Source organism: Vigna unguiculata, chromosome 4 (genome assembly GCF_004118075.2).
Source record: "Vigna unguiculata cultivar IT97K-499-35 chromosome 4, ASM411807v1, whole genome shotgun sequence".
Taxonomy (NCBI): domain Eukaryota; kingdom Viridiplantae; phylum Streptophyta; class Magnoliopsida; order Fabales; family Fabaceae; genus Vigna; species Vigna unguiculata.
Genome location: NC_040282.1, coordinates 28,345,874 through 28,370,954, shown reverse-complemented (window position 1 = coordinate 28,370,954; position 25,081 = coordinate 28,345,874). Strand labels below are relative to the sequence as shown.

The following is a 25,081-nucleotide window of genomic DNA, read 5'->3' as shown; positions in this document are numbered from 1 at the left end:
CGAAGAGTGTAAATAGCAAACAGTGGGGGTAAAAATATGTAAAACATTTGGGCTCATGAAAAGATTGTGATAATTAACAATAAATTAGATTCTCCTGCTCTTGGGTTTTTTTTTCTTTTTTCTTCTCTTTTTTTTCTTTCTTCCCACGGTAAAATTAAAGTTTAAAAACCTACCATCAATCAAAACATATTTTTTTATTTTATTTTATTATTTATTATTATTATTATTATTATATTATATATTAGTTTCTTTTTATTATTATTATTATTATTTTTAACCAAACAAGCACATTTACCCGGACGAAATTGGGTGTTGACAAATACCCGTCGAAATTGGTGAACCATCTCTGCGTCGAGAACTATACGACCCATCCCACAATCATCAAAACATGGCCACTCACCTCGACCTCCTATCTGAGCTCAGAGAAAAAGCTCAGATACGCAACTTAGCCGCCAAACAAAGAGCCTCCAGAAAGTATAAGGCAAACCTATGCCCAAGATCGTTCATAAGAGGAGACTTAGTATGGAGAATGGCCAGCAGTGCAAGAAAAAATGATGGCAAGTTCTTCGCCAATTGGGACAGCCCACACCGAATACGCGAAGACGCTGGAGGAGGAGCATATCGCTTGGAGCATTTATCTGGGGAAGAAATACCCAATACATGGAATGTGTCCCATCTCAAGTTCTACTTTAATTAAAAAAACATGTATTGTATCACACCGAAACACTTGTAACCCTAGGTGCACTCTTTCTCCACCCTTACAACAAGTTAATGGCCTGGGTCGAACACCCTTAACTTGTTGATTGATTCGTTTAAGTTCTCCACCCTTACCACAAGTAAGCGGCCTGGGTCGAACACCCTTAATTTGATGTTCATTCGTTGAAGTTCCCCACCCTTACCACAAGTAAGCGGCTTGGGTCGAACACCCTTAACTTATTGATTGATTCGTTTAAGTTCCCCACCCTTACCACAAGTAAGCGGCCTGGGTCGAACACCATTAACTTGTTGATTGATTCGTTTAAGTTCCCCACCCTTACCATAAGTAAGCGGTCTGGGTCGAACACCCTTAACTTATTGGTTAATTCGTTTAAATTCTCCACCCTTACAACAAGTAAGTGGCCTGGGTCGAACACTCTTAACTTGTTGATTGATTCGTTTAAGTTCCCCACCCTTACCACAAGTAAGCGGCCTGGGTCGAACACCCTTAATTTGATGTTCATTCGTTTAAGTTCCCCACCCTTACCACAAGTAAGCGGCTTGGGTCGAACACCCTTAATTTGTTGATTGATTTGTTTAAGTTCCCCAACCTTACCACAAGTAAGCGGCCTAGGTCGAACACCCTTAACTTATTGGTTAATTCGTTTAAATTTCCCACCCTTACAACAAGTAAGCGGCTTGGGTCGAACACCCTTAACTTGTTGATTGATTCGTTTAAGTTCCCTACCCTTACCACAAGTAAGCGGCCTGGGTCGAACACCCTTAATTTGATGTTCATTCGTTTAAGTTCCCCACCCTTACCACAAGTAAGCGGCCTGGGTCGAACACCTTTAACATACAATCAAGTTCGCCAAACATAACATACATCACAATCATCAACGTCAGACAAACAAGATAGCAGACACAAAGCATTAATCACATTAAACGTAAAAGCAAAGCAATGTACGAACTTAGTGTACCAGTTATTACAGACATAGGCTCAATAACTGTTTTAAATCATAAAAAGTAAAATTCCTATTCTGCTGTATCATTGCCCCCCTCCACGGCATCCTCCGTCTCCTTCTCTTCCCCCCACTCCCTTCTCTGCTTCCCCATCCGGACTACTCTCGTCCTCATTGATAAGCTGCCCATCAACAACGTCCTTATTAACATCAAATCTTGAATCGGCTGCATCAACATCCTGATTAAAGAAGGTTGCCTGCCGCAATCCCTTATGAAAACCATTAATATGCTCTTGGATGATACAACCCTTCAAGTCATCAAGCTCCCCTTCAACACCATCATACTTCTCCTTCAGCTCGTCATAGTCCGCCTCTAAATCCGCTATCCTCTTGTTAAGTTTTCCCTCCGAATCCAAGCAACGGACTTTCCAGGTTCCTAACCTTTTCCTCTCCTCCTCCCAACTCTCCTTCTCCTTTTTCCAAGCGGCCTTCTCCTCCTCAAACTTATCAACTTTTCCTTGCAACTCCTCCACCTTTTCCCTACCTCCCTCCTTCACTTCTCGTCGGTACAGAGACTCAACACGGCAACTCAATATCAATGCCTTGCTTCCAAATTCGACCATGGTCCTCACGAGATGATCCGCCTCCATACCGTCAATAGAGTTGATGATTGTCTCTGGAAGATTGATAGCAATATCTTTTCTAACAGATATTTTCGGCAACTCAATCAAACCGGACTCTTGCCCTTTCGTCCCACTGATCGACCCCGCCCCAAGCAATACCGTCCTCACCTTCTTTACATATTTTCCCTTGCTGGGTTGAGCCGGCAACTCAGCCTCTCTCTTGGTCTCGCCGTGCACGTGCACCTCAACCAGCGACTCTTGCAAGTTAGGAACATCAGTATTTCCGATTGTCTTGGCCTTCGCAGCTATTTCCTTCCTCAACGCTTGGAAAAGTGCCAAGTTCTTCTTTCCGGATTGAGCCATGTGCCCTACAACAACACATCAAAACCCAGTTAAGTCAACTTAGAATCATTAACACAGTTTAAGTAATAAACAAATACCTTCAATATCAATAATTGGGTGCACCGAATTATAAACTCTAACTAGACCCTTAGTGGACAACTTATCGGTAAACTTCATCAAGACCTCCACCACCTCCTTATCCACCGCCGACAACTCGTCGGTGCCCATGTCCTTATATCGAGAAGGGCTTCCCGTCCAGCTAAATGGGAACTTCGTACTCCCATCTGCGTTAAGGAAATGGGACTTGCCCTCCTCTTTCACCATAACTTTAAAGTATCCATCTTTGAAATGCTTGAAGGACTGAGAGAACGCGTCCAATCTGTTGATGCTAGGACGACTCACCAAAGATAACCAAGTAGTTGGCTGGCGGGGCCTAGTATCATAGAAGTACAAAAATGCATGAGGAGAATGTTGTAGATATAGTGATTGGCACAAAACACGGAAGGCTTGCATATAGGCCCAACTGTTTGGATGCAGCTGTGTAGGTGCAACGTTCAACGCACGCAGCACCCCCATGGTAAAGTCGTCCAGCGGTAACCTCACATGTAGCTAGGAGAAATGGCACATGTAGATATAAAAAAACTTCTCGGTCGCCCCCTCTTGCCGGTGGCATACGCGGTCAATGGCGCTCACCCGCTCCAAGGAAACGATACCCCTGTTTACACCTTTCGCGATAACAGGGGTACAATTTAGCCAAGAATTCAGCAGACGAGACTACCGAAACAAAGACAATTGATTACGAACGTCAACAGCCACCCACCCATAGCCACCCTTGGCCGGCCAGTTACTCTCCGCTAACTCCTCTGGAAGGTCTTCTCACACCTCAATCACCGTTTGCATAGGGATTCTACATACCATACCCGCAGAACTGGTACTCTCCTCCTCAACATGTCTACCTATACTCCCCCCAGACTCCATACTCTCACTACTGGACGAAGACAACGACACATTATCACTACTAGACACCTTTTTTCTGAAAAGTTGACAGCTGGAACTATGAACTAGTCGGACAGGAATAACGCACACAAGATCTCTGATTGTGAAATTCTCGCAAATGAACGAACAAGCGTTCACCCATCGTAAAATCCACATTTATAGGCCTGAATCCCAAACGATAAAACCTCTTCCCGCCAAAATCACAACCCATACCAATCAACACAACCTTCTCAAAAGCCATGAGTATTAGAAACAACGGCGCAAAAACCCCCTTTGATTTGACCTCTGACATCCCTTCACCTGCTACCAACCCTTTCTCGCCTTTAGCCTTAACACTGTTCATCACACTTAAAGGCTAGGGGACTGGTGTGCCACACCTAACCGGTCCCACTGGCATATCAACACATATCACCCTTGACCGACATACCTATATCGACAAAGGCTGAGGGACTGGTGTACCACACCGAGCCAATTTAACAAAATAATAATAAACGATCACCATACCTACACCCCAAATCATTCAAGTAACCGGCCTGGGCTGACCTAAGCCTAACCGGCCTGAACCGGTAACATAAGACGCTAAGAGGAATAACTCGCCTAGGACAACATATGAGCAACACAAACCGCCAAAGGGAGTAGTCGGTTTATGCCGACAACCTTAAGACACTTAGCGAAATCAAAACCCTCTGATATCCAGTGAGCCCACAATAATCGAACTAAGGGCCTGGGCTAGGGCCCAGGCCCACCTACAACCCAAACAAGGGCCCAGCCCATGACGTGGCCAGACATAATTAATAATCTATAAATATGCATGGACCCCACGAATTAAAGGTACACATTCATTACTCCATTAATCACCTGATTTGACTTTTTGAGAGCTTTGGCTGACTTAAGCTTCGGAGTCCCTTCTGCAGGTAACCCCTCCCGGGTCCAAGCGGATATCTGCTAGATGGGAAGAGGCCAACCGAGGAGATAGCGGGTATATAGGTAAGGTGACACTTGTGCCTAACAGATCTTATTTGTTCTTTGCAGGAACAGTTATTATTATGGGAAGTGATAATAAAATAAAATAAAATAAAGATAAAATAAAATAGAAACCAACTTGATGGATGTTGGTTTATAAAGAGGATTGGGGTTCTGTCTCTGGCCATAAGGTTCTTTTCATAGTAACCCATCAAGAACGTGTGAGAAGAGAAAGAAAGGCAAAGAGATAGATTAGGAAACGGTGGTTGAACAACACACAAGATTACAAATTTGAAGAACGCATATTCACAAGATCTCTCATGGATCAAGGTTAGTGCTCTATTATGTTTTATCGTGTGAGAATCCTAAATTCTAAAGACCCTTAGTTTTACACCATATGCATCTGCAGTAGGGAGTTTGATGTATGATATGGTTTGCACCAGACCTGATATAGCACATGCAGTGGGAGTTATGAGCAGGTTTCTATCAAATCCCGGAAAGGAGCATTGGGAAGGCGTGAAGTGAATATTAAGATATTTGAAGGGCACTTCAAAAATGCATTTGTCTTTTAGAAGAAGTAATCTAACTTTACAGGGGTTTTCTGATGCAGATTTGGGAGGTGATTTGGATGGTAGAAAAAGCACAACAGGTTACATTTTTACGTTGGGTGGTACAACTATCAGTTGGAAGTCCAAACTTCAAGAAAGAGTCTCCCTTTCAACCACTAAAACAGAGTATGTAGTTATCTCAAAAGCAGCGAAGGAGATGATATGGTTAAAGAATCTTCTAAAAGAATTAGGAAAATAGCAAGATGACTCTCCGTTGTTCAATGACAGTCAAAGTGCCATTTGTCTTGCTAAAAATCCAATTCTTCATTCCATATGCAAGCACATTGAATTGAAGTATCATTTTATCATAAACTTGATAAATGATGGAGACTTATTTTTGTTGAAGATTCTAGGTGTAGAGAATCTAGCTGATATGTTGACCAAGACTGTCACAACAACTAAGTTGAGGCTTTGCATTGGCTCAACTAGCCTTCGAGAAAATTGATGATGAAGGCACTACACTAGGTGGTAATGTAAATCAAACCCCAAGTGGGAGAATTGTTAGTATTATGGTGCTTGATTTAGTCCCACATCACTTAGAATTGTGAGATGTGGTTCTCTATTTTACTATATAAAAGACCTTATGTAAAGCTTGAGATACACCAGAAATAAAAATACTTCCTAGTGTAGTCGTGGATGTGACATACACATTTGTACGTCAAACCACGTTAAATTTTCTATGTCTATTTTTCTCTCCTTTATTCTTTCTTTTATTGTCTTGTTCCTAACACTTCATAGATTTATGTAATAATTAATCTAGTTACAAACTCAACTTGACAAGTATAATATGGAAACACTAGAAATTTAAGGTCTTTCCTCTTCTCCGTTCGTGATAAGGTTGGTATCACCAACATTTGCACCAAAAATTTTCACTAAAACTACATAAGCACCTTGGTGCAAGTAGGGATGGGCAAAAATAACTGTACCGAACTGAACTACCAAAAACTGCACTGAACTAAAAAACAATTCGTATGAACTGCACTGTTTTTCTGAAAAATAAACTGAACTGAACTGCACTGTACTGAACTGCACTGCACTATAATATGAACTGTACTGAACTGTTATAAACTGAACTGTTTTATGAACTGCACTATATCAGAACTGAACTGCACTAATTTTTAACTGAACTGCACTATTTTTTACTGAACTGCACTATTCTTGAATTGAACTACACTAATTTTTAACTTAACTACACTATTTTTGAACCATTTTTGAATCGAATTGCACTGATTTTGAATAAACTTCACTATTTTTGAACCGAATTGTACTATTTTTGAATCGAATTGCATTGATTTTGAACTGAATTGCACTATTTTTGAACTGAATTGCACTGTTTTTGAATTGAATTGCATTATTTTGAACCGAATTGCACTAATTACATATGATTGTAATACACAATAATAATATAAAGTTTATAATTTGAAAGTGCTTAGGAAATAATACTTGAAATAAGTCTCATACTTCAATACACCAAAATCAAAATATTTATACATCTTAATACATAGGTTCTCCAGTAGGTTCTCCCATAAACAACATCAAAATGTTAATACATCTTAATACATCTTCAATCATCTAAATTAATTGCACTTGAAGGTCCCACTTCGTCTTGAGAAGTTATATCTACAAAAAAATATATATTTTAGGCTTTCATATAAAGTATCAACCAAAAAATATATAAAGTTTTCATATAAACTCACCTTGCTCAAATTCATCAAGCTCTTTAGGATCCTCATTAAAAAGTATAGAGAAAGGTGTTCCTTTTAACCAATCTTGTGTGCAAACAAGTACTTCCACTATTTTAGGCGTTAGGCAACTACGATAAGGATTAACTACCCTTCCTCCTGTACTGAATGCACACTCTGATGCTACGGTAGAGATGGGAATAGCTAACACCTCTCGAGCCATGTTTGCAAGGATAGGAAATCTAGTTGAGTTGACCTTCCACCAATGTAAAACATCAAGCTCAACTGACTTTGTATAAGGTTCAGGATCCTCTCTCAAATATTTATCAAGCTCTGATATATAATCAAATCTACGTCCTGTAACTCTTAGGTAGAAGCTCATGCCATGAGGATCATCATCTTCATCATCTAGTTGGGATTCTTGTTGGCTACTTTGAGAGCCCTCCTCAACCCCTTGATATTGATCATAAAGTGTTTTTAAAGATGACAATAATTTTGATTTCAATCCACTGGCCATGCTAGGTTCAAATAAATAGTCAATGAAGTAATTAACAAAATTCAACTTACTCCTTGGGTCAAGCACAACAGCAATCAATAATAAGATATTAATTCCATTGGGATTTCCCCAATATTTGTCATACTTACCCTTCATCCTCATTGCCATCAATCTTATGCTCACATCATTACTCTCAGAATATTGTCGAATCTTTTTACCAATTCCAAACACTTCCTTCATATACATATGACTAGTGACATAAGAAGAACCAGAAATCCGCATGGTAGACTCATAAAACATCTTTAAGAATAGTAGAACAGACCTCGCATATTCCCAATCCTCTTCTAGTGGCACACCACTACTTTTGGCCATTTCAGCACCAAATTTCTTATCTTGCATATCTAGCAAGACAAAGGCATCTTTGTACTTCAAGCTTGCCTCTAACATTAGATAAGTTGAATTCCATCTGGTTTCAACATCAAGGCAGACAAGACCTCTATAAGAAATTCCCTCTTATTCAACACATGCCTTGAATCTAGCAAATCGAGCTGGAGAAGATTTGACATACTGCACTTCGTATTTTTGAAATTGAATCTTTTATCTATTTTAACCCATCCTTCACAATCAAACTTAATATATGTGCGCAACAACGCATATGAACATATTCTCCCTTTAAGACAAGACAATTCCATGATAACATCCTTCTTTTGAGGTATTGGACCCCAACATCATTTGCTGTAGCATTATCCACAGTGACACTAAGGACTCGCTTCAACTCCCAGTTATTCAAACAAGCCTCAACATGTTTAGCAATGAGCTCCCCTGAATGACCTGTTGTTTGAGAAAAATTCAAAATTTTCTTATGAAGCTTCCAATCTTCATCAATAAAGTGAGCTGTTAAACTCATGTAGTTTAGGTTTTGGATTGAAGTCCATGTGTCTGTAGTTAAGCAAACCCTCCCACACTGCTTTGATAGAAAAAATTTTAACTTTGCTTTTTCCTCTTCATAGAGTTCCCACATTTCACGCCTCAATGTAGTGCGGGATGGGACCTCAAACCGTGGCTGCAAGGATCGTACAAAGTCACGGAAGTCTTCATCTTCCACAAATCGAAAAGGAAGCTCGGACTTCACAAACATCTTCACCAACTTCATTCGAGATGCATTTTGGTCAAACTTAGAAATTGTTGGTGAAGGGCCAACACTAGCCCCTTCTGTAGTTGATGATGACATTTTTTTCCTTTTGAATGCTTCTCTATTTGGATTTTCCTTGCATCTTATCAAATGATTCCTCATCCCACTTGTTCCAGCCAAATATTTAATCAAATCACCACAGTAATTGCACTTAGCCTTCTTCTCAGAATAAGGATCTTGTTTGGTAAAATGCCCCCACACATCTGACCGACCTTTACTATGCTCAGTTGATGATGTAGCCATACAAGGAGGTAAAGGATCAATCCCAGAAGTAGCTGGTGTGAGAGTTTCGACGGTTTCTGGCAATGTAAAATCCATCTGATCCAAGATTACAGCTTATAAACTTGAATGTTTTGTTCTCCAACCTGATTACATATTTATATCAGTAAAAAAAATATTCCAAGAGACCCATCCACTCAAGTAAAACACACAATTACTAGTGAAATCTGGGCAAGGCTATGAAACATGATATTTCTAACGGGCTAGATAGTCATCATTGCAAATAGCATATAGCACAAGCAATATAATATGTATAAACAATAGAAGAACGGTGTTTTTCAATTACTTTCACATTTTGAAATGATGCACATCATGTGAGCATGTCTTGCACTGAATGAGATAGCAAATTAGCAGAATATAAGATGTTCCTTCACACCTGCTTTACAAAAATAATCCTTGAAACATTGCTCAAATAACATCATGTGGCTTTAACATATTCGTAAAATAAAACTATGGACAATACCAACAACACTCTTTTTGTTCTTTATTACCAAAAGGGTAGAAGCAAGAGAATTTAACAAGCTTAAATATAGGGGATAAACCACAATACAGATCCTCCTATCCTTCTATAGCACCATTTGAAATGCTTAACTCAGTTTGGATGATAGAATAATCCATATTCAAACGGAAACCAAAAGTTATTCCTGCTCCAAGAAAAATACTGCAAATGAAAACCACATTCATTGACTAATGTGATGCAGACGGAAACCTTCCAAATATGATGGTCATCTGTCTCCAAAGTACAAGATTATTAACCAATAGAATACTATCCTAGCATCCTCTAGCACAAAAGAGTCAAATTGAAATGGATAGTAGATGTGAAAAAAACAATCTATATAGCTAGAATCATAAAACATGATAGAAAGAAAATAGGCACATAAGCAAGGCGTGTGGTTCGGATTGCATGATCCAGCAACACTGGTCTTGCTGTGTTTATCTCTCTTGGCAGGCCTTTTACTGGGGGTTTGAGTATTCTTCTTAACAGAAGTCTCCACGGCAAGATTAACTGGTTCAGGCTCGGGGGGTTTATGGTGAAGGTTGTTTCCTTGTTTGGATGTTAGGTTGCTTTCAGAGACAATGGAAAAGGGTTTGGTGTAGTAAAATGTTGGGTCATAACAGGAAATTGGTTCGTTTTCATAGTGAGAGGGAAACGTATCCGAAGTTTGAGATTGCATAGTGCAGTACTCTCTCCCTCACTCTTGGAGTAGTAACCCTACAACCCTTTTGGAGGAGCTAATTAATTAACATGTATGTGTATGTTGTGAGGCGTGTGGTTCGGATTGCTTGATCCAATCCAGCAACACCAATTGCACTCATTCTCAATAAAGAGATAATGAAGTCAAAACTACAGAGAATGAAAAGTAACACGAGTCTTGGAGGCAATACATGAACAATTAGACAACCTATCAAGCTTAAGCCATATAAAATCTCATTATCTATAACACTTGATTCATAACACTAAACTGAAATATTATATTTGAGAAATAATAGGTTTTCTTCAAAGTAATCTATAAATAGAAAAAACAATCATTATTTCCCTAAAACATGAAATCCAATCACTAAATAGTAATCAGAAATTATAACAGCACATGAATACAGAATAGAGGGCCCATACCCCAACCCCACAAGGCTAGCGGTAGAACAGCATAGTAGTGTAGTGTATTGTGATTTTCATAACTGAACAAAACAAAGTACACCGTGCACAATCAACCAAATCATAACTGAACAAAACATCTCCAGAACAGACACAAAGAATCACACCAAAACTTGAACAAAAGCAAAACCACGATTAGGGAACTAAACCAACAACACCAAATAAATAACAAGCCTATAATTGCAATGACAAAACAGGATAACATATCTCACCTACCCTACTTTATCTTACCTCGCCTATTATAGTAAAATATGCAAAGTTTGTTCAGGTGCAATGTTTCTAGACCTCTCAAGTGCAATCTCATAAATTTTTGGGTTTGGTTTCTCAACGCCTTCAAGACCAGAAAACACACCAAAGTCCCACTCAAATCCCTACATCATTAAACATCATCATACTAGCAATCAAGCATTCTTGTCTCTAGGTAGGTGTACAAGACAACAAAAAGACATTCTTATCCCTTTTCCATTCACATATACATAAAGTGGAATTGCTTGTAATCAATCCCTTTAATCACCATCACCCTAACATTAAACTTTCAGATCAAGCTCAATTTTTCACAACTTTTGATGCTTCACAATTCTGTGTGTACACACAAAAATCGAATTTGTTCATTGATGGGTCAAAATTATACAGAATGGTTGAAGGGAAAAATCGAATTGGAGAAAAAAGAGAAGTGAAATGAAAACCTAAAGCCAGAAAAAGATGAACAGCAACAAGAGATATCTCAGGAAGGACGACGCAACCTTCGACGGCGGCGGCACAACCTTCAACGGCGACCTTCGACGGCGGCGAGGCAAGATCTGTCTCGGTGGTGATCGAATCAATGTGTGTCACTCTGCTTGTGGACCCAATTTGATTCAAGGGACCGAATGAGATTCTAAGAGAAATGAAACCACAGTTAACTGTACTGGTCTAAACAGTTAACTGTTTTCAGTACAGTATTTTAAACTTTAACTTAAAAGTAGTACAGTTTAATTTTACTATTAATAATTCAGTTATTTTTAGTTTAAAACAGTACAGTTAACTTAAGTACAGTACAATTAAGTTATTTTTGCCCAGCCCTAGCTGCAAGCATTCTCAAGCGTGCTGGAAAAAAGAGACATTGGACGTTATGGTGACAGACATTCTTGAACATCGGAGTTTCGACCCTGACATCAAATGACATCTCCAAATGTAGCGTTAGATTTTACTCAGACGTAAAAAAAAAAAAAAAAAAAACCAAATTCAAAAGTATTTTTATTATAGTGATTAAATTTTTGTTTCCTATCATCTATATTTTGCATTTAATAAACATAACAAAAAGATAATAAATTTTGTTTGTTCTAACATTAAATGACTATAAATAATATAATTTTTTGTGTAATCTTTGTCATTCTTTATCTTTACATATCATTACTGTTGTATTAATTTTGTGTGTAATTTCTATCAATCTTAATTCAACAATTACATTCACTTATATAATAAGGCCAGTTTTCAAAAATGTTTAAGAAAAAGTAAATCTCTTAAAAAAAATTAAAAACCAATTTACTCTCTTGATTTAGTTTAGCTTAACACCATATTCTTTTCCAACATAAAACACAATCACAACCCTGAGAATGATAATTTGTTATTCTCATAGAATCCCTCACACATACTATTATATATATATATATATATATATATATATATATATATATATATATATATATATATATATATATATCATAACATTTATTTACATATACACCAGCACTACATTAAAATATTTCTAAACCAAACGAAAATAAATGTATGGATTTGATTTTCCTTTTCCTCATATTCCTCGAGTTAAATTCACGAGTAAAAAAAACCAAATCTCTTATTAATTCCCTTTATTTTCCTTTTGTGGTTGTTTTAACGATCCAAGAACACAGATTAGTGTTTTCCACTATCTTCAGAAAAGAAGATGAAAGCTGCAAACGGAACCCCCAAAGGAGTGGCTCTCATCATCGGACACAACAACGTTAGAGGTTCTCTTCAGTTTCTTCAGCACCCCAATGGTCTCTCTCTTTCTCTCTTCATGTCTCTGACTCTGCACTATACATTCAGTTTGGAAAATTGATTTGCTTATTGGTCTGGTTCATTGTGATTGTGTAGGAACCACTCATGTGACAGGGAGAATAACAGGGTTGTCACCAGGGTTTCATGGCTTCCATATTCATGCTTTTGGTGACACCACCAATGGCTGCAACTCCACCGGTTCTCTCTTCTCTTCATCATTGTTTATCATCAAACTTGTACAATTCCTCTTCCACCTACCTTTTGTAGCAAAATTAAAAGGAAGGTTTACAATTGTTAATTTGGAAGACTGAGAAAGAAGAGTTAAAAAAACAAGGGTGATAGAAATCCTGAATTCTTTTTGAATTCACTTGTTTTGTGTCTGTAGTTGGGTTATAATTCAATTGTTTAACTTGCTAGAAGAAAGAAAGAAAAAAGAGTTTAATTGGAATATGGAGAGTCTAATGATTTTTATTTTTTACATTGAAATCCAATCATGATTTGTCGTATGATTAAAAGATTTTGTAATAGTTGCTTTGCCAGTTATATATATGATTTGCTGGCGATGTAATATTGACTTAAAAACCTATGAAAATGAAGTCTTTTTTTTTTTCTTTGAAATAATCTATAAGTTAAACATGCAACTTTCTGGCAAATTTTAGCTTTGACTTCTTTGCATTAGGTCCTCATTTCAATCCGTTGAAGAAGGATCATGGGGCTCCTTCAGATGATGAGCGTCATGCTGGTGATTTGGGCAACATTGTTGCAGGGCCGGATGGTATTATCTGCTTTCTTTTTCATATTTATTTTGGTATTTCTGACTACTTTTCAAGAATTGTCTGCTGGGAAATTTCCAAAGGGCTTTCTGTTTTGCAGGAGTTGCTGAGATTTCTATTAGAGATACACAGGTAAAGAATTTAAATATGAGTGTTGTTCGGTGTTACTCAATGTTATTTTCGTAATTTGTTCTCTTTGTTCTTTTAGAGAATCATCTCATGTGATTTGATTTAATCTACCCCTCTGTAAATCAATCACATGTTCAAAGGCACTCGCATTGCGCAATATTGGTTTTCCTTTGTATTGTTTCACTTGGTTGATAATTTTATTTATGAAATTTGAATGTAATGTAATTGGGACTAGAACACTTAATTTTCCCTTTCTCACTTTCAATATGTAGATTCCACTAACTGGAGTTCACTCCATAATTGGGAGGGCTGTTGTTGTGCATGCTGATCCTGATGATCTTGGAAAGGGTAAGATTTTAAAATTTGGCCACAAAACTTGCTCACTAGGTTTCTTCTTGTTCCAACTTTGAATTCTAACTTTTCTTTTCCCCTACTTTTTGTATTGTAATTTCATTGAAGTAATCTTCCTATGATAGAAATGGGTATTCAGTACCATTCATGCTTGATATTGTAAGCTTAATGTGTGAAATACTGGTATGGCCCTGGTTGATACCATTCTATTAAAAATACACCCTAAGTAGCTCTGTAGTCTAAAACCTGTGCCTTTCTTATGTTTGTTGAATATTTGAGCTTTGGTGTAATATTCAAGGCAATTAAGTAGGCAAGTGAGGAACCAAGATCATAGCATGATATTCTACTTCTGCACTAGATATAGCTAAAACCTCAAACCTCATACTTCTCCAAGAACAAGATGGCCTCCAACAAGATTAAGATATCTCAAGGTAGAGAACATTTATCAAAAGGGAACCTAACCCAATCAACATCTGTATGACCGTTATTCTTTTATAATAAACCTTGATCAAGAACCCTTTTGCATGCCTCAAAATTCGAATGGCTGCATCCCAATGTATCATAAAAGAAATTAGAGAAACTCACTCACCATAGAAACAACAGATTAAGTATCTGGTCATGTGATGGTAACATGGTTCAGCTTACCAATTAGTCTCCAATATCTTTCAAGGATGAGAAAGGGGCTCCCCTATCCTGGAAGAACCTTTATATTTGGATCCATAGGATGGTAAGTTGGTTTGCAGTCTATTGTGCCTGCCTCTTCAAGAATATCCAATACGTACTTCCTATGATACACAACTCTATGGCTAGATTGAATTACTTTGATACCTAAAAGTATTTGAGAGAACCCAAATCTTTGATTTGAAAGGGATGGAATAAATACTGTTTCAGTTGATAATGTCAACCTGATCATCCCTGGTTATAAACCGATTAACTTCAAACCCTGCCAAAATGTTGAAGATCAATACTTAACCTTCATAACTGAGCACAAGGAGACCGCTTAAAACCACAAAGAGCTTGTCAAAGTTTGCAAACCACATTCTGACTCTTCCTAAGAAACAAAACCAGGAAATTGCTCTATATAGATCTTCTCTTTATGTTCAGAATGAAGAAACACATTTTTAATGTCTAGCTAAAATAAAGGCTGTACGACACCCGTGGCCAGCAATAGACAAACAGATATAACAGAAGCGGTATCATGATATTCTTGACCATAAACTTGAGTGAAGCCTTAAAAAATTAAGCTATCCATAAAATGATCACCCTAACCACTTGGACAAATTTTCACTGTCTAAATCCAGTGACAATCAATGGGTGATATATCTAGAAAAAGAGGAACTAGTTACTTAGTAAAGGTAGCATGAAGTGCAATAATTCTTCACCTTTGCCTGGTGAGAACTAAGAAAATTATGAACCACGGACATTAGAACTAAGTTGACACCTCCTCCATTTCCAACCAGCATTTGTATCGTGCCAAAAGTATTATTAAAGAAATACAAGGGCTACAAAGTGAAACAAGTACCTTTTCGTAATTGCTATTGCAAGGTCATCACCAAAGATGGTTATGTAGCAAATAAAGATATTAGAGCAAGTGAATTAGTAGGAGCCTTTGAGTGAAAATCATCAATATAGAGCAACGATGATAAACATGTAAAGGCAAAGAGGATGAAGATGATGAACACACCCCAGGGTAACCTTTCTTATCATCCCTCTCTAGTCTTTTTCTAATTGTTAACATGGTATCATATCATATTGAGTGTGTGGACCTCTTAAGCCTTCTTAATATCTTCCTACATTCGACAAACCTAATAAATAGGTAACAAGTTTCATAAATTCAAGGACCAACCAATACATATATCCGAAGTTTGGTAACTGACTGAAAATGAATTTCCATTTTACTAATAAAATTATGACATGTGGGCTCAATGTAATTTAAACAAAACATGTCTCAACCTATTACCCCCATTCACCCTTAAGTTTCATGTTTTTATGCAGTTGGATGCCCTTTCCACTAATAGTGATTCCGAAATTGGTCACATATTTCAAGATTCTAAATATTGTTCAATTATATTTTCAAAGTATAAAGAACCTTAGGAATTTCCTAAGTTGCCTGATATGAATCCCTATAGATCTAAGGCTTAGGACTCAATTGAAAGGATGTGATGGAGGTCCAGAAGTTTGGGCCATTCTAAATGAGAACTCAAAGTTAAATTCTTGTCTGGTTCGTGTACTGTCCATTGCTGTAGATTTTTTCCCTTGATCCACTGCATATAAAAGCTGAAGGTTTCTTTTGGAATGGTTATGTCTATATGAAATAACTTCTTGTCCTGCAAAATGAGAGTTGGAATAATTTTTATACATGTATCAGGGATGAAGAATAAAAGAACTGAGATGAAGTATACAAGAAGCATTTAAGTTTACGGGAGAGTTTTTGTTAGGTTTAGAATAAACTTAAATTAATTAGTCGGAGTCTTAATAGTAATTAAAGAGTTAGCCATTGTGGGTAGGTAGTGTACTAGCCGTTTATAGCCCTTGTGAGTACAACGGACAGAAAAATAAGTCTATAAATTGTATTGTGAATTATATGAATGAAACAACAACAAAAAGGGGTGAATATAGAGAGTTGTTGTCTACAGAAAAATGACAAGTAACATTTGTTTGAGTGATGGCTAGAGAATGGACACATGATTTTTTATTTTTTTTTCTTTTGCTTGTTTGAATTTCTGGAGTTCAGGATGGACTAAAATCTCTTGATCTAGACTATGGAATCGCTGTTTTGTTTTTGTAACTTACACCATCTTTGGAGTTTTTGACTTTTTGTTTATTATGAAACAGGTGGGCATGAACTCAGCAAAAGTACTGGGAATGCAGGTGCAAGAATTGCATGTGGTAATACTCACTTTTCTTCATATTGTTTCTGGACACTAGCCAACTATAATCTTTTCCACTATTTTAATCCATTGCATGCAAGTGGTTTGGTTCCTCTGCTATGAATTGTTTTTCATGTCAAACTGAGTTTTGAAACACATTCTTGTAGTCAGGATGATAAAAACTTCTCGGGTCATACTAAGATAAGTTACTATCTATTACATACTTGAAGTGATTATCCATAAGGTTTATAGAAGAAAGTAAAGAAAGAAATATGAAATAAGTTAAAATTAAGTTCTGCATAAGTTAAAAAACAATTTTTGGAGAAGTTAATATGAGAATGTTTCTATAAATTAGCTTATGTATATGCTAAACTTATTTTGTGGAGAAGTTTGTTTTAATTTTTAATCTTATCGGTATTTTCTAAGAAGTTTATGTAAATATACTCTAAATATGATAGGTTGAACTCATAATGCTTTTTTGCTTTGTATGCTGAAACCTGACAAAGGCTAATTGTTGATCAGGTATCATTGGGCTCCAATCATCCGTTTAGGATAATTTGTCTATAGATGATGTATTCACATATGGCTAATACAATATAATTTGATTTTTGTATGAAATTCCAGTTAAACTGTAACCATTGTTATAGCAACTCTTATGATAATATAATGTTCTGCTACATTGTTAGTTTGTTACTTGTTTAAAGATCATAGAACAAGGAAAATGGTAAGAAAGAAGAACCTAAGAATTTGATATGATGGATATGACGGTAAATGAATTTACATATAGTTTTAATTACTAAATTTTAGTGAGCATTGTTTCAATATCTTTTAATATCATATTATGAATGTTTTTCTTTCACCTATTGAAATGAAATCACAATCCTCTTAAAAGCTTGTAAAAAATATTACTAAATTATGTATAAAACTTACTACATAAAATAACAAATTAAAGTGTAAAGAAAATCAACTAAGAATTAAAAAAACATGGAAAGATATCAGTTTATATCATGGATAATCCAAAAAAAGAAGAAAAGAACAAGCGTTTATCCAAGTTATCATTCAATATCTTTAAGTCAAAATCCTCTTAGAGATTTCCGAAGCAAAACACATTTTTGCTGTTGGAGAGATATTTAAAACTATTACAAATTATTTATAATTGTGTATGACTTGTTACTTTCAAAATATATATAGTCTTTTAAATCAATATAGAACTAAAAATCTAATTGATTATTTTTAGTGATGGTCATTTCTTTTGTAGTTAATTGAATATGAAAATTTAATAAGAACAATTTAATTGATTATTTCCGGTCATAATCAATTATTCATGAAGCTTGTGTTTGAATCAAGCTCCACAGAATCGATAACTAGTTCAGCTAATTCATAATTAGTTCAAGTAATTAATTATGTCAATTATGATAATAAATCATCCGTCATAGTCAATTATTATGTTCTAAAACACTTTAAAAAAAGGGTTTAAGTTTTTGTAAATGCATAGAATGAATATTAGATGCATAAACCCAAACAACTTTAATGCATGAATTAAATCATTTACACATAAAATAAAAAAATAACTCATAATTTTGTTTAGTATCATCAAAACCAAATGTAACATTGCTCATTTCTAGAGGAAGATGTGTGCATTGAAGATTTGAAAATGAAGCTTCAATGATTCAAACATTATTTTTTAGGCAGTAGATAGAATCTTCAAAGATGGAAAATTGTTACTTCAGATAACATTAAATTGAAAATCCCATGTATTGAAAACAGAACTAATCACACTACTTTTAGTAAAGAAATATAATATCATAACTTAATGATACTAAGAACTAAAAAGGACATCTTTTATAAAGTTTCAAAATACAAATATAGTTTCATAATGATAGTAAGAACTAAAAATGACATTTTATAAACTTTTAACTTAAAAATTCACATACAAGTTAAATATAAAGACATATTTAGATTTAAGGTTCAACAATATATAATAATAACTTTTAACAATAACAAGCTTCTTGAGAAGAAAATGACAAATAATTTAGATTTTTTATTTTAAGGGAAAATTATTATAACGTTTTATTAAGAATTTTTATTAAAAAATGTGTCATTGACCTGCTGTGAACTGACTTTTTTTTTTAACAGTTGACCCATTTTCAAACCAATTCAATGAAAGATCAATTCATGTGTTTGTCTAATTCTTACAACAAAATAAAATCTAAATGTTAAATTTTTAAAAATTATTATAATAAATTTACTTTACTTATCCAAACTTTATCATTTCTTATTTTTCTTTTTTGTCGCTTTTTTTATTTGTAAGACTTTATATATTATCCAAAAATCCATGAAATCCTTTCAAACGTTATAAATCAATAAATTCTTCCATATATTTTATAAAATAACAGTTATCTAATGTTGGTTGAAAATTAATTATTACCTACATTATAATCAGAAAAATCAATAAGTGACATCAATTAAAAAAATCATAGGATATAAACAACTTCAATATTAATAAATAACCATGATTATATTTTACTTAGAAAATAATCCTACTATTATTTAAAACATCAACAAATTATGTCAAATCAACAATATTCTTATCCGAGTTAATTAACAATATCCCAACCAAAGATTTGAAAGATGATAAAATAAAATAATTTAAAATTCCTAAAATAATTTATTTATTTTCATAAATTTCTAAATTTGAAATTATTTAAAAAATCACCTAAACATATTTCGTTATAAAACAATTCCTTTCTTGTATGAAAATAAATAACCATTTAATTTTTCTCTTCCAGACACTTAAGCCATACTATTCTCCTTCACATTCTTTTATAATCTATGAAGACTTTGTTTATATCCCAATATTTGAAACCACAATCAAATACACCTAAATTCAATTTAGTCAAATACATTGTTTTAATATGAAACCACAAAATCATTTTAATATTATTATTATAAATTCAATAAATAAAAGTACAAGCAATTGGTAATGCAGAAGGAGCATATAGCACTTCTAGAATTTCAAAAAACAATCGAGTGTATCACCCTCTAAAGAGTTCAGGATTGAAACGTTATGCAACATTTCTAATGGAGATAGTAGAAGCCCCTGCAACACTTCAGTTTAAAGGATTAAGGCCTTTATGTAGAAATGCACTACAGGAGTACCCTATCATCTATCAGATGGAAGAGGCCATGATTCTGTCTATAAGCACGGTGAAAAGCAACACAAACAAGTTTATTTACAGAAACTAGGAGACACATTGCACAGAATTAGGGTTAACCCCAAGTAACCAAATGAAACTCTATTAAAGTAGCAATGTAGTTGTACATTGAATTCAAAAGACAAACCAGTCCTGGAACAACCACCATCATTGACTGTAGTCAATGATGTCACTGGCTGAATGGAAGCTACAAGAGTATGCAATATAGCTTCCACTGCAGGGATTCTGGCGAGAACACGGTTCTACATCTATCTACCCTCTCAACCAAGTGTTCCTGTAGGATGAATTGTCTCGCAGAGAGGCGTCATGGGGTTTGTACTCCATAACATAGCTGTGAGGAAGCTTCAAGTGACGTTTGATTGAATCTCTCAGGGCCATTACAGCCTGTAATGAGAAAGCAGGAACAATACTAAGAACATGCATGAATGTATAAAGTATAAACAAATAGGTTCAGTTAAAATGCCAACCTGATGGTCTGAAGCATTGCGATTCCAGACACTCAATATATCCTCATTGAAACGAATGCTTAGCACTGCACCGCATATGTTATCCCCATAGTCCAATTGGTCACCCACTAAGGCAAGAACCTGCACTTAGCCATGTGTAATAATACTATTAAAAATTAAGTCTCCAATTATGCAAGAAAAATATAATTTGCATCAATGGTGTAGATCACGAAATCAATTCCTCCAACAGATTCCACATGGTAATTTAGCTGGTCAAAGTCATCACTAAAATTTACAAAAATGTAAGGAAAGACCTAAGCAATAAAATGATATGTAAACCAAATAAAGGGCATACGTTTGTTAAGTTGTCACTACATACTGTTTATATCAATGGGGTGAAAAAAATACAAAGTGTAGTTTGGGCAAATTCAAGTAACAAGTAGAATTAATCCAGGCCTAGCTACTCAACATTATTCCACAATAAGAAACACGAATGAAAATTATAAGACCAACGAACCAGGTACCCCCACTCCCTGATCCTTCTAAAAGGATTAGGATTCAATGTTTCTATTAAGTCCAAAAATGAATTGGTTGCCTTCTATTGGATCTCAATTTGCACATAGGGTAGGCTGAATATCTATAAACCTCCAGAAAAATTGAAGAGCTTAACAGTTATATCACTCAACAAAGTAAGGGGACAAACAAAGCAAAAGAAAATTATTGAGGGCAGCCATTTTGGTAAATGATTCTTTGAAGATGAAAGCAGAAATTGGTTAACACTACATTCAATATATCAAATCTTCCCCACAAGAAATACATAGGTCTACTGGATCCAATATGTAGTCCATACTGGTGTCATTCCCAGAGCTGCAGAAACTAGAGGACCCACTCTTCGAACTTAGAAAAACAAGTATTCCTTTTCATTTTCATTATTCAATTTTTAAAAAACAAACTGCTGACAGAGGCTTCAGAAACATTTCCCTATCCCCAAACAAATTTGTTGAGCTTAAATCTTGAAAACCTCAAATGAATGCACTATGAACAACCCTGTGGAATCATGCTTTACAAATGAAGAAAATTTAAGTCATAAATTGGAATCAAAACCTAGGTTTCTGTTTTCAGTTTCAGAGGTTAAAATCAACAAAAACAATTGAGGTCCATAAATCATTTCAATGAGCAGAATACTTTATAATTTTAAGAGAAATGCTAGCAAGACATAGTCTATTATAGGCTGATATTTATAGGAAATCACAGTTTTGGTACGTCCTCACTTCTTATCTAATGAGTCTCACCCATACTTTTGTAGTTTTCAATAAAATTTAATCAAGTGTTAAAACGAGTGTTACTAGCTTGTCACTGACATCCCCCTAATTTCAATGGAAAATTTAGTCACCAATAACCACAACCAAGAGTTATAGAATTGAGTGGGATCAAGTACATATATCAAACCATGCCATGAGGATCTATCAAAAACCAAATTTCAGTGAAACTATTTGATGCAAGCACGAAGATAAATAATCACTCAATAAATAAATATCGGAGATGAAAATATTTGCACTTACCAGGTCCTCCCAAAAACGACCCGAGACAACCTTTTTGAACCGTATAATCCATTTACCACCATTGCAGTTAGCAGAGTCCTGCAGAAAAAGAAAATGTTGTGTCAGTGAAAATTAAAACAAATCTAACACACATTTATCCCTGGTTCCCTTTCTAAAGAATGGAACAGCTTGTAAATTCTCAATCAGACAGAAAATGCAACTTCAGCTACGAATTTTAAGTATATACCTCCCATAGAGGGCGAATCCCTTCCTTGAAAAGGTGCAAATCTGTGGGACTAGGCAAAGAAGCAGGACGGGCAAGATGGCAATAGCAGACCCAAAATCCTTCAACCTATTAACATACAATCATAGAATCACAAAAGTAAGGATATATGTTACGAAGTATGAACTAATATTTAACTATAACTCTAAACAAAGCAAAGACCTCACCGTACTAAATTCAACAATTTTCTTTATGTTGTCCTCATATGATGTCTGGTTTCGAACCCCAGGTGTTCGACGAGTGTACCAAAAGACAAATTTGTTCTGCTCACAGAAATCACCACAAACATAAACTATATCAACAACCAAAAATGTCTAGTAGCACAAACAGGCTCTCCAAGAAGGAGAAAGGATAGAGCCAAACAAACATAACTTTGACACATAATCAACAAGCATGTAAAATTAAGACCCTGAATCAAATTCAAAGTGCATCTCTGATATATCTACTTCAAAGAAGAAGCATCCAACACAGCAGCCATTCAACTCTTCCATATTTAGAACACTCCTAACATCAAATTGAAAGATCCTTGAGACAGGGATAAATCAAAGCATGCTACCCTTACACAACCAACAAAAATCAATCCAGAACTTCAAATCCGTTATCCTGTTCTTCGGAAAAAAATAAATAACCACAATCCAAAACCTTTAATTAAGCCATTACACTGCACCTCAACATGTATACGACTTAATGCAAGCTTTGGTTACACCCTTAACTCTCCAATAAATCCCAAAAACTAAAAAAATCCTAGAAATCAATCAATTACCAAACTTCTCATTGCAAACCACGGATGAGGCTATGAGTCAAAATTAACCTAATTCATGGAACAATCGCATTATAACAGACAAAACTTAGATGCAGTTCTCCATATACTTTTGATCTCATTCTCTACGCAAAATTGAAGTTTCACCTTATCGTTCTGATAGGAGTAAAAGACCATAACTGCCTCAGAGTTAAAAGTGCTACTACTCCTACAACTGATAATAGTACTAATAATAAGATTTTTGATAGCGCTAAGAGCGATTCAGTTGCAAAGAAACAAAAATGAAAGTGAGGAAGAAAAACCTTCAGAGGGTGAAGACCAGCTTTGAGTTCACGCGATTGTCGTTCTTCGGTTTCTTTGCTGTTTGAATCAATTGCCGACGCCAATTGAGAAGAAGAATCTAACGTTTGATGAGCGTTTTCGGGGTTATTGGCGCTGTTGTTCTCTGATTCTTTCTTCTCCGCTGTGAAATCCATAATCGCTCGCTGCTTCCCAAACCCTAATCCCCTTTTCCCCCTTTCTGCGTTCAACGTTAAGGTTTTTAGATCAGAGAAATGAACTTCACTTGGGTTTTTTAAGCTTTATATGTAGCTTCAGTTCAGAAATAATTTAACCTTTTTTATTTATTTTTACTCAGTTTTGTTTTACTGGATAAAAAATTTGTATGTCATAGATTTTATCGTGTTTTTGTTTGTATGTGTCATGTTTTTTTATTTTTGTGATATTTTTACAAGTTACTAGTAATTTATTGGCAAGGACAATAATAGATTTTTATTCATTTTTCTGCTGTACTGAATAAATAATTATATGGTATATTTTTAAGAAAAAGAAAAAAAATATTTACTATTTATTTATTTTTGAAAAAAAGTTACTTTGTAATTTTCTGTTTGTCTGCAGAAATCATTTGGAACAAATCAATAGAATAAAAAGGTTTAATCAATCGTATAATATCCAGTTTGGAGCTAGTGTATTAAATAGGTGCCCGGTTTTAAAAAAGTGTCAATTGCATCTCAATTTTTGAAAATTGCTTCAATTAGGTCTCTTTCAGACAGAGTTGACTAACGCCGTTAGTCAACGTGCCACGTGTCAATATGTGGTTTTTTTGATTTTTTTTTTTAAAAAAATTTAAATTTTAAATTTTTAAAAAAAAATAAATAAATATGCCACGTGTCAAGTCCCTGTGTGTGACACGTGGCATTGTCAGTGCCACGTGGCATTGTAATGCCACATGTTAGTGTCACTATCACATATGTCATTGTGATGATTTCGATTTAGTCCCCATATATGTTTTTTGTTTCAATTTAGTACCTAAGTATGTGTATCTGATTCAATGTTGTACCAATTTTTTTTTAATAATTAAAATATTTTTGTAATCCATTTTTTATATGATTAAAATTAATTAAGTATAAATATATTTACAAAATTAAGTACTAATATTTATAATGTTTCTCTCAATTTCAGACCAAATTTATCATTTGTATAAATGTTATACTAATATTTTTTATTAAAAACGACTTTTTAACATATTACTTTATTAATTACTTTTTTATTAAGTACTCATGTTTTGTTAATTTTTTTTTTTCAAAATAGAACAATATTGTCTCTTACTAATTTTAAATCAAGATTTTTATTGGAATGAATGTTATACTAATTTTTTTTATTAAAAATGACTTAATAAAATGACTTTTACCACTAAATTTTAATATAAATATCAAATACTTAATTTTTGTAAAACTTTTATACTTAATTACTTTTAATTTTATAAAAAAATATTTTAATTATTAAAAATTATTAGGTCAAAATTGAATCAAATACACATAAGTAGGTACTAAATTGAAACGAAAAAACATAAATGGGGACTAAATCAAAATCAACACAATGACATCTGACACGTGGTATTACAATACCACGTGGCACTGACAATGCCATGTGTCACACACAAGGACTTGACACGTGGCATTTTTATTTTATTTTTTTAAAAAAATTTTAAAAAAAATTAAAAATTAAAAAAAAATAATAATTTTTTTAAAAAAAAATCAAAAAAAACACAGATTGACACGTGGCACGTTGACTAACGGCGTTAGTCAACTTTGTCTGAAAGGGACCTAATTGAAGCAATTTTCAAAAGTTGGGATGCAATTGATACTTTTTAAAATCGGGTACCTATATGACACACTAGTCCCAAACTGGGTACTATACGA

The 25,081-nt window shown here is 34.8% G+C and overlaps 2 protein-coding genes across 2 annotated transcripts; one reads left to right on the top strand and one right to left on the bottom strand.

The window, feature by feature from the left end:
* Positions 1 to 12,282: 12,282 nt before the first annotated feature.
* LOC114181385 (superoxide dismutase [Cu-Zn] 2) lies at positions 12,283 to 17,323 on the top strand. The gene is made up of 7 exons (XM_028067824.1): positions 12,283 to 12,511; positions 12,609 to 12,710; positions 13,192 to 13,287; positions 13,386 to 13,417; positions 13,687 to 13,762; positions 16,601 to 16,654; positions 17,158 to 17,323. The coding sequence occupies exons 1-7, from the start codon at positions 12,418 to 12,420 to the stop codon at positions 17,184 to 17,186; spliced, it is 483 nt and encodes a 160-aa protein (XP_027923625.1). The 5' UTR covers positions 12,283 to 12,417; the 3' UTR covers positions 17,187 to 17,323.
* A 2,426-nt stretch (positions 17,324 to 19,749) lies between these two features.
* Positions 19,750 to 23,451, bottom strand: LOC114180281 (eukaryotic translation initiation factor NCBP). Its single transcript, XM_028066573.1, has 6 exons — positions 23,183 to 23,451; positions 22,288 to 22,383; positions 22,085 to 22,189; positions 21,859 to 21,936; positions 20,318 to 20,437; positions 19,750 to 20,234 (listed from the first exon to the last, which is right to left on the bottom strand). Exons 1-6 carry the CDS (start codon positions 23,354 to 23,356, stop codon positions 20,103 to 20,105), a joined length of 705 nt encoding a protein of 234 aa, XP_027922374.1. The 5' UTR covers positions 23,357 to 23,451; the 3' UTR covers positions 19,750 to 20,102.
* Positions 23,452 to 25,081: the final 1,630 nt, after the last annotated feature.

What these genes read in the sequence shown, in the direction of transcription:
- LOC114180281 (XM_028066573.1), bottom strand. Translation starts at nt 23,356, where the DNA reads ATGGATTTCACAGCGGAGAAGAAAGAATCAGAGAACAACAGCGCCAAT. An exon ending in CTGGTCTTCACCCTCTGAAG is followed by an intron (nt 22,384 to 23,182) that starts GTTTTTCTTCCT and finishes TTCTGTGAGCAG; the next exon opens with AACAAATTTGTCTTTTGGTA. An exon ending in GGATTCGCCCTCTATGGGAG is followed by an intron (nt 21,937 to 22,084) that starts GTATATACTTAA and finishes CTTTTTCTGCAG; the next exon opens with GACTCTGCTAACTGCAATGG.
- LOC114181385 (XM_028067824.1), top strand. Translation starts at nt 12,418, where the DNA reads ATGAAAGCTGCAAACGGAACCCCCAAAGGAGTGGCTCTCATCATCGGA. An exon ending in GTTTCTTCAGCACCCCAATG is followed by an intron (nt 12,512 to 12,608) that starts GTCTCTCTCTTT and finishes GTGATTGTGTAG; the next exon opens with GAACCACTCATGTGACAGGG. An exon ending in CATTGTTGCAGGGCCGGATG is followed by an intron (nt 13,288 to 13,385) that starts GTATTATCTGCT and finishes TCTGTTTTGCAG; the next exon opens with GAGTTGCTGAGATTTCTATT.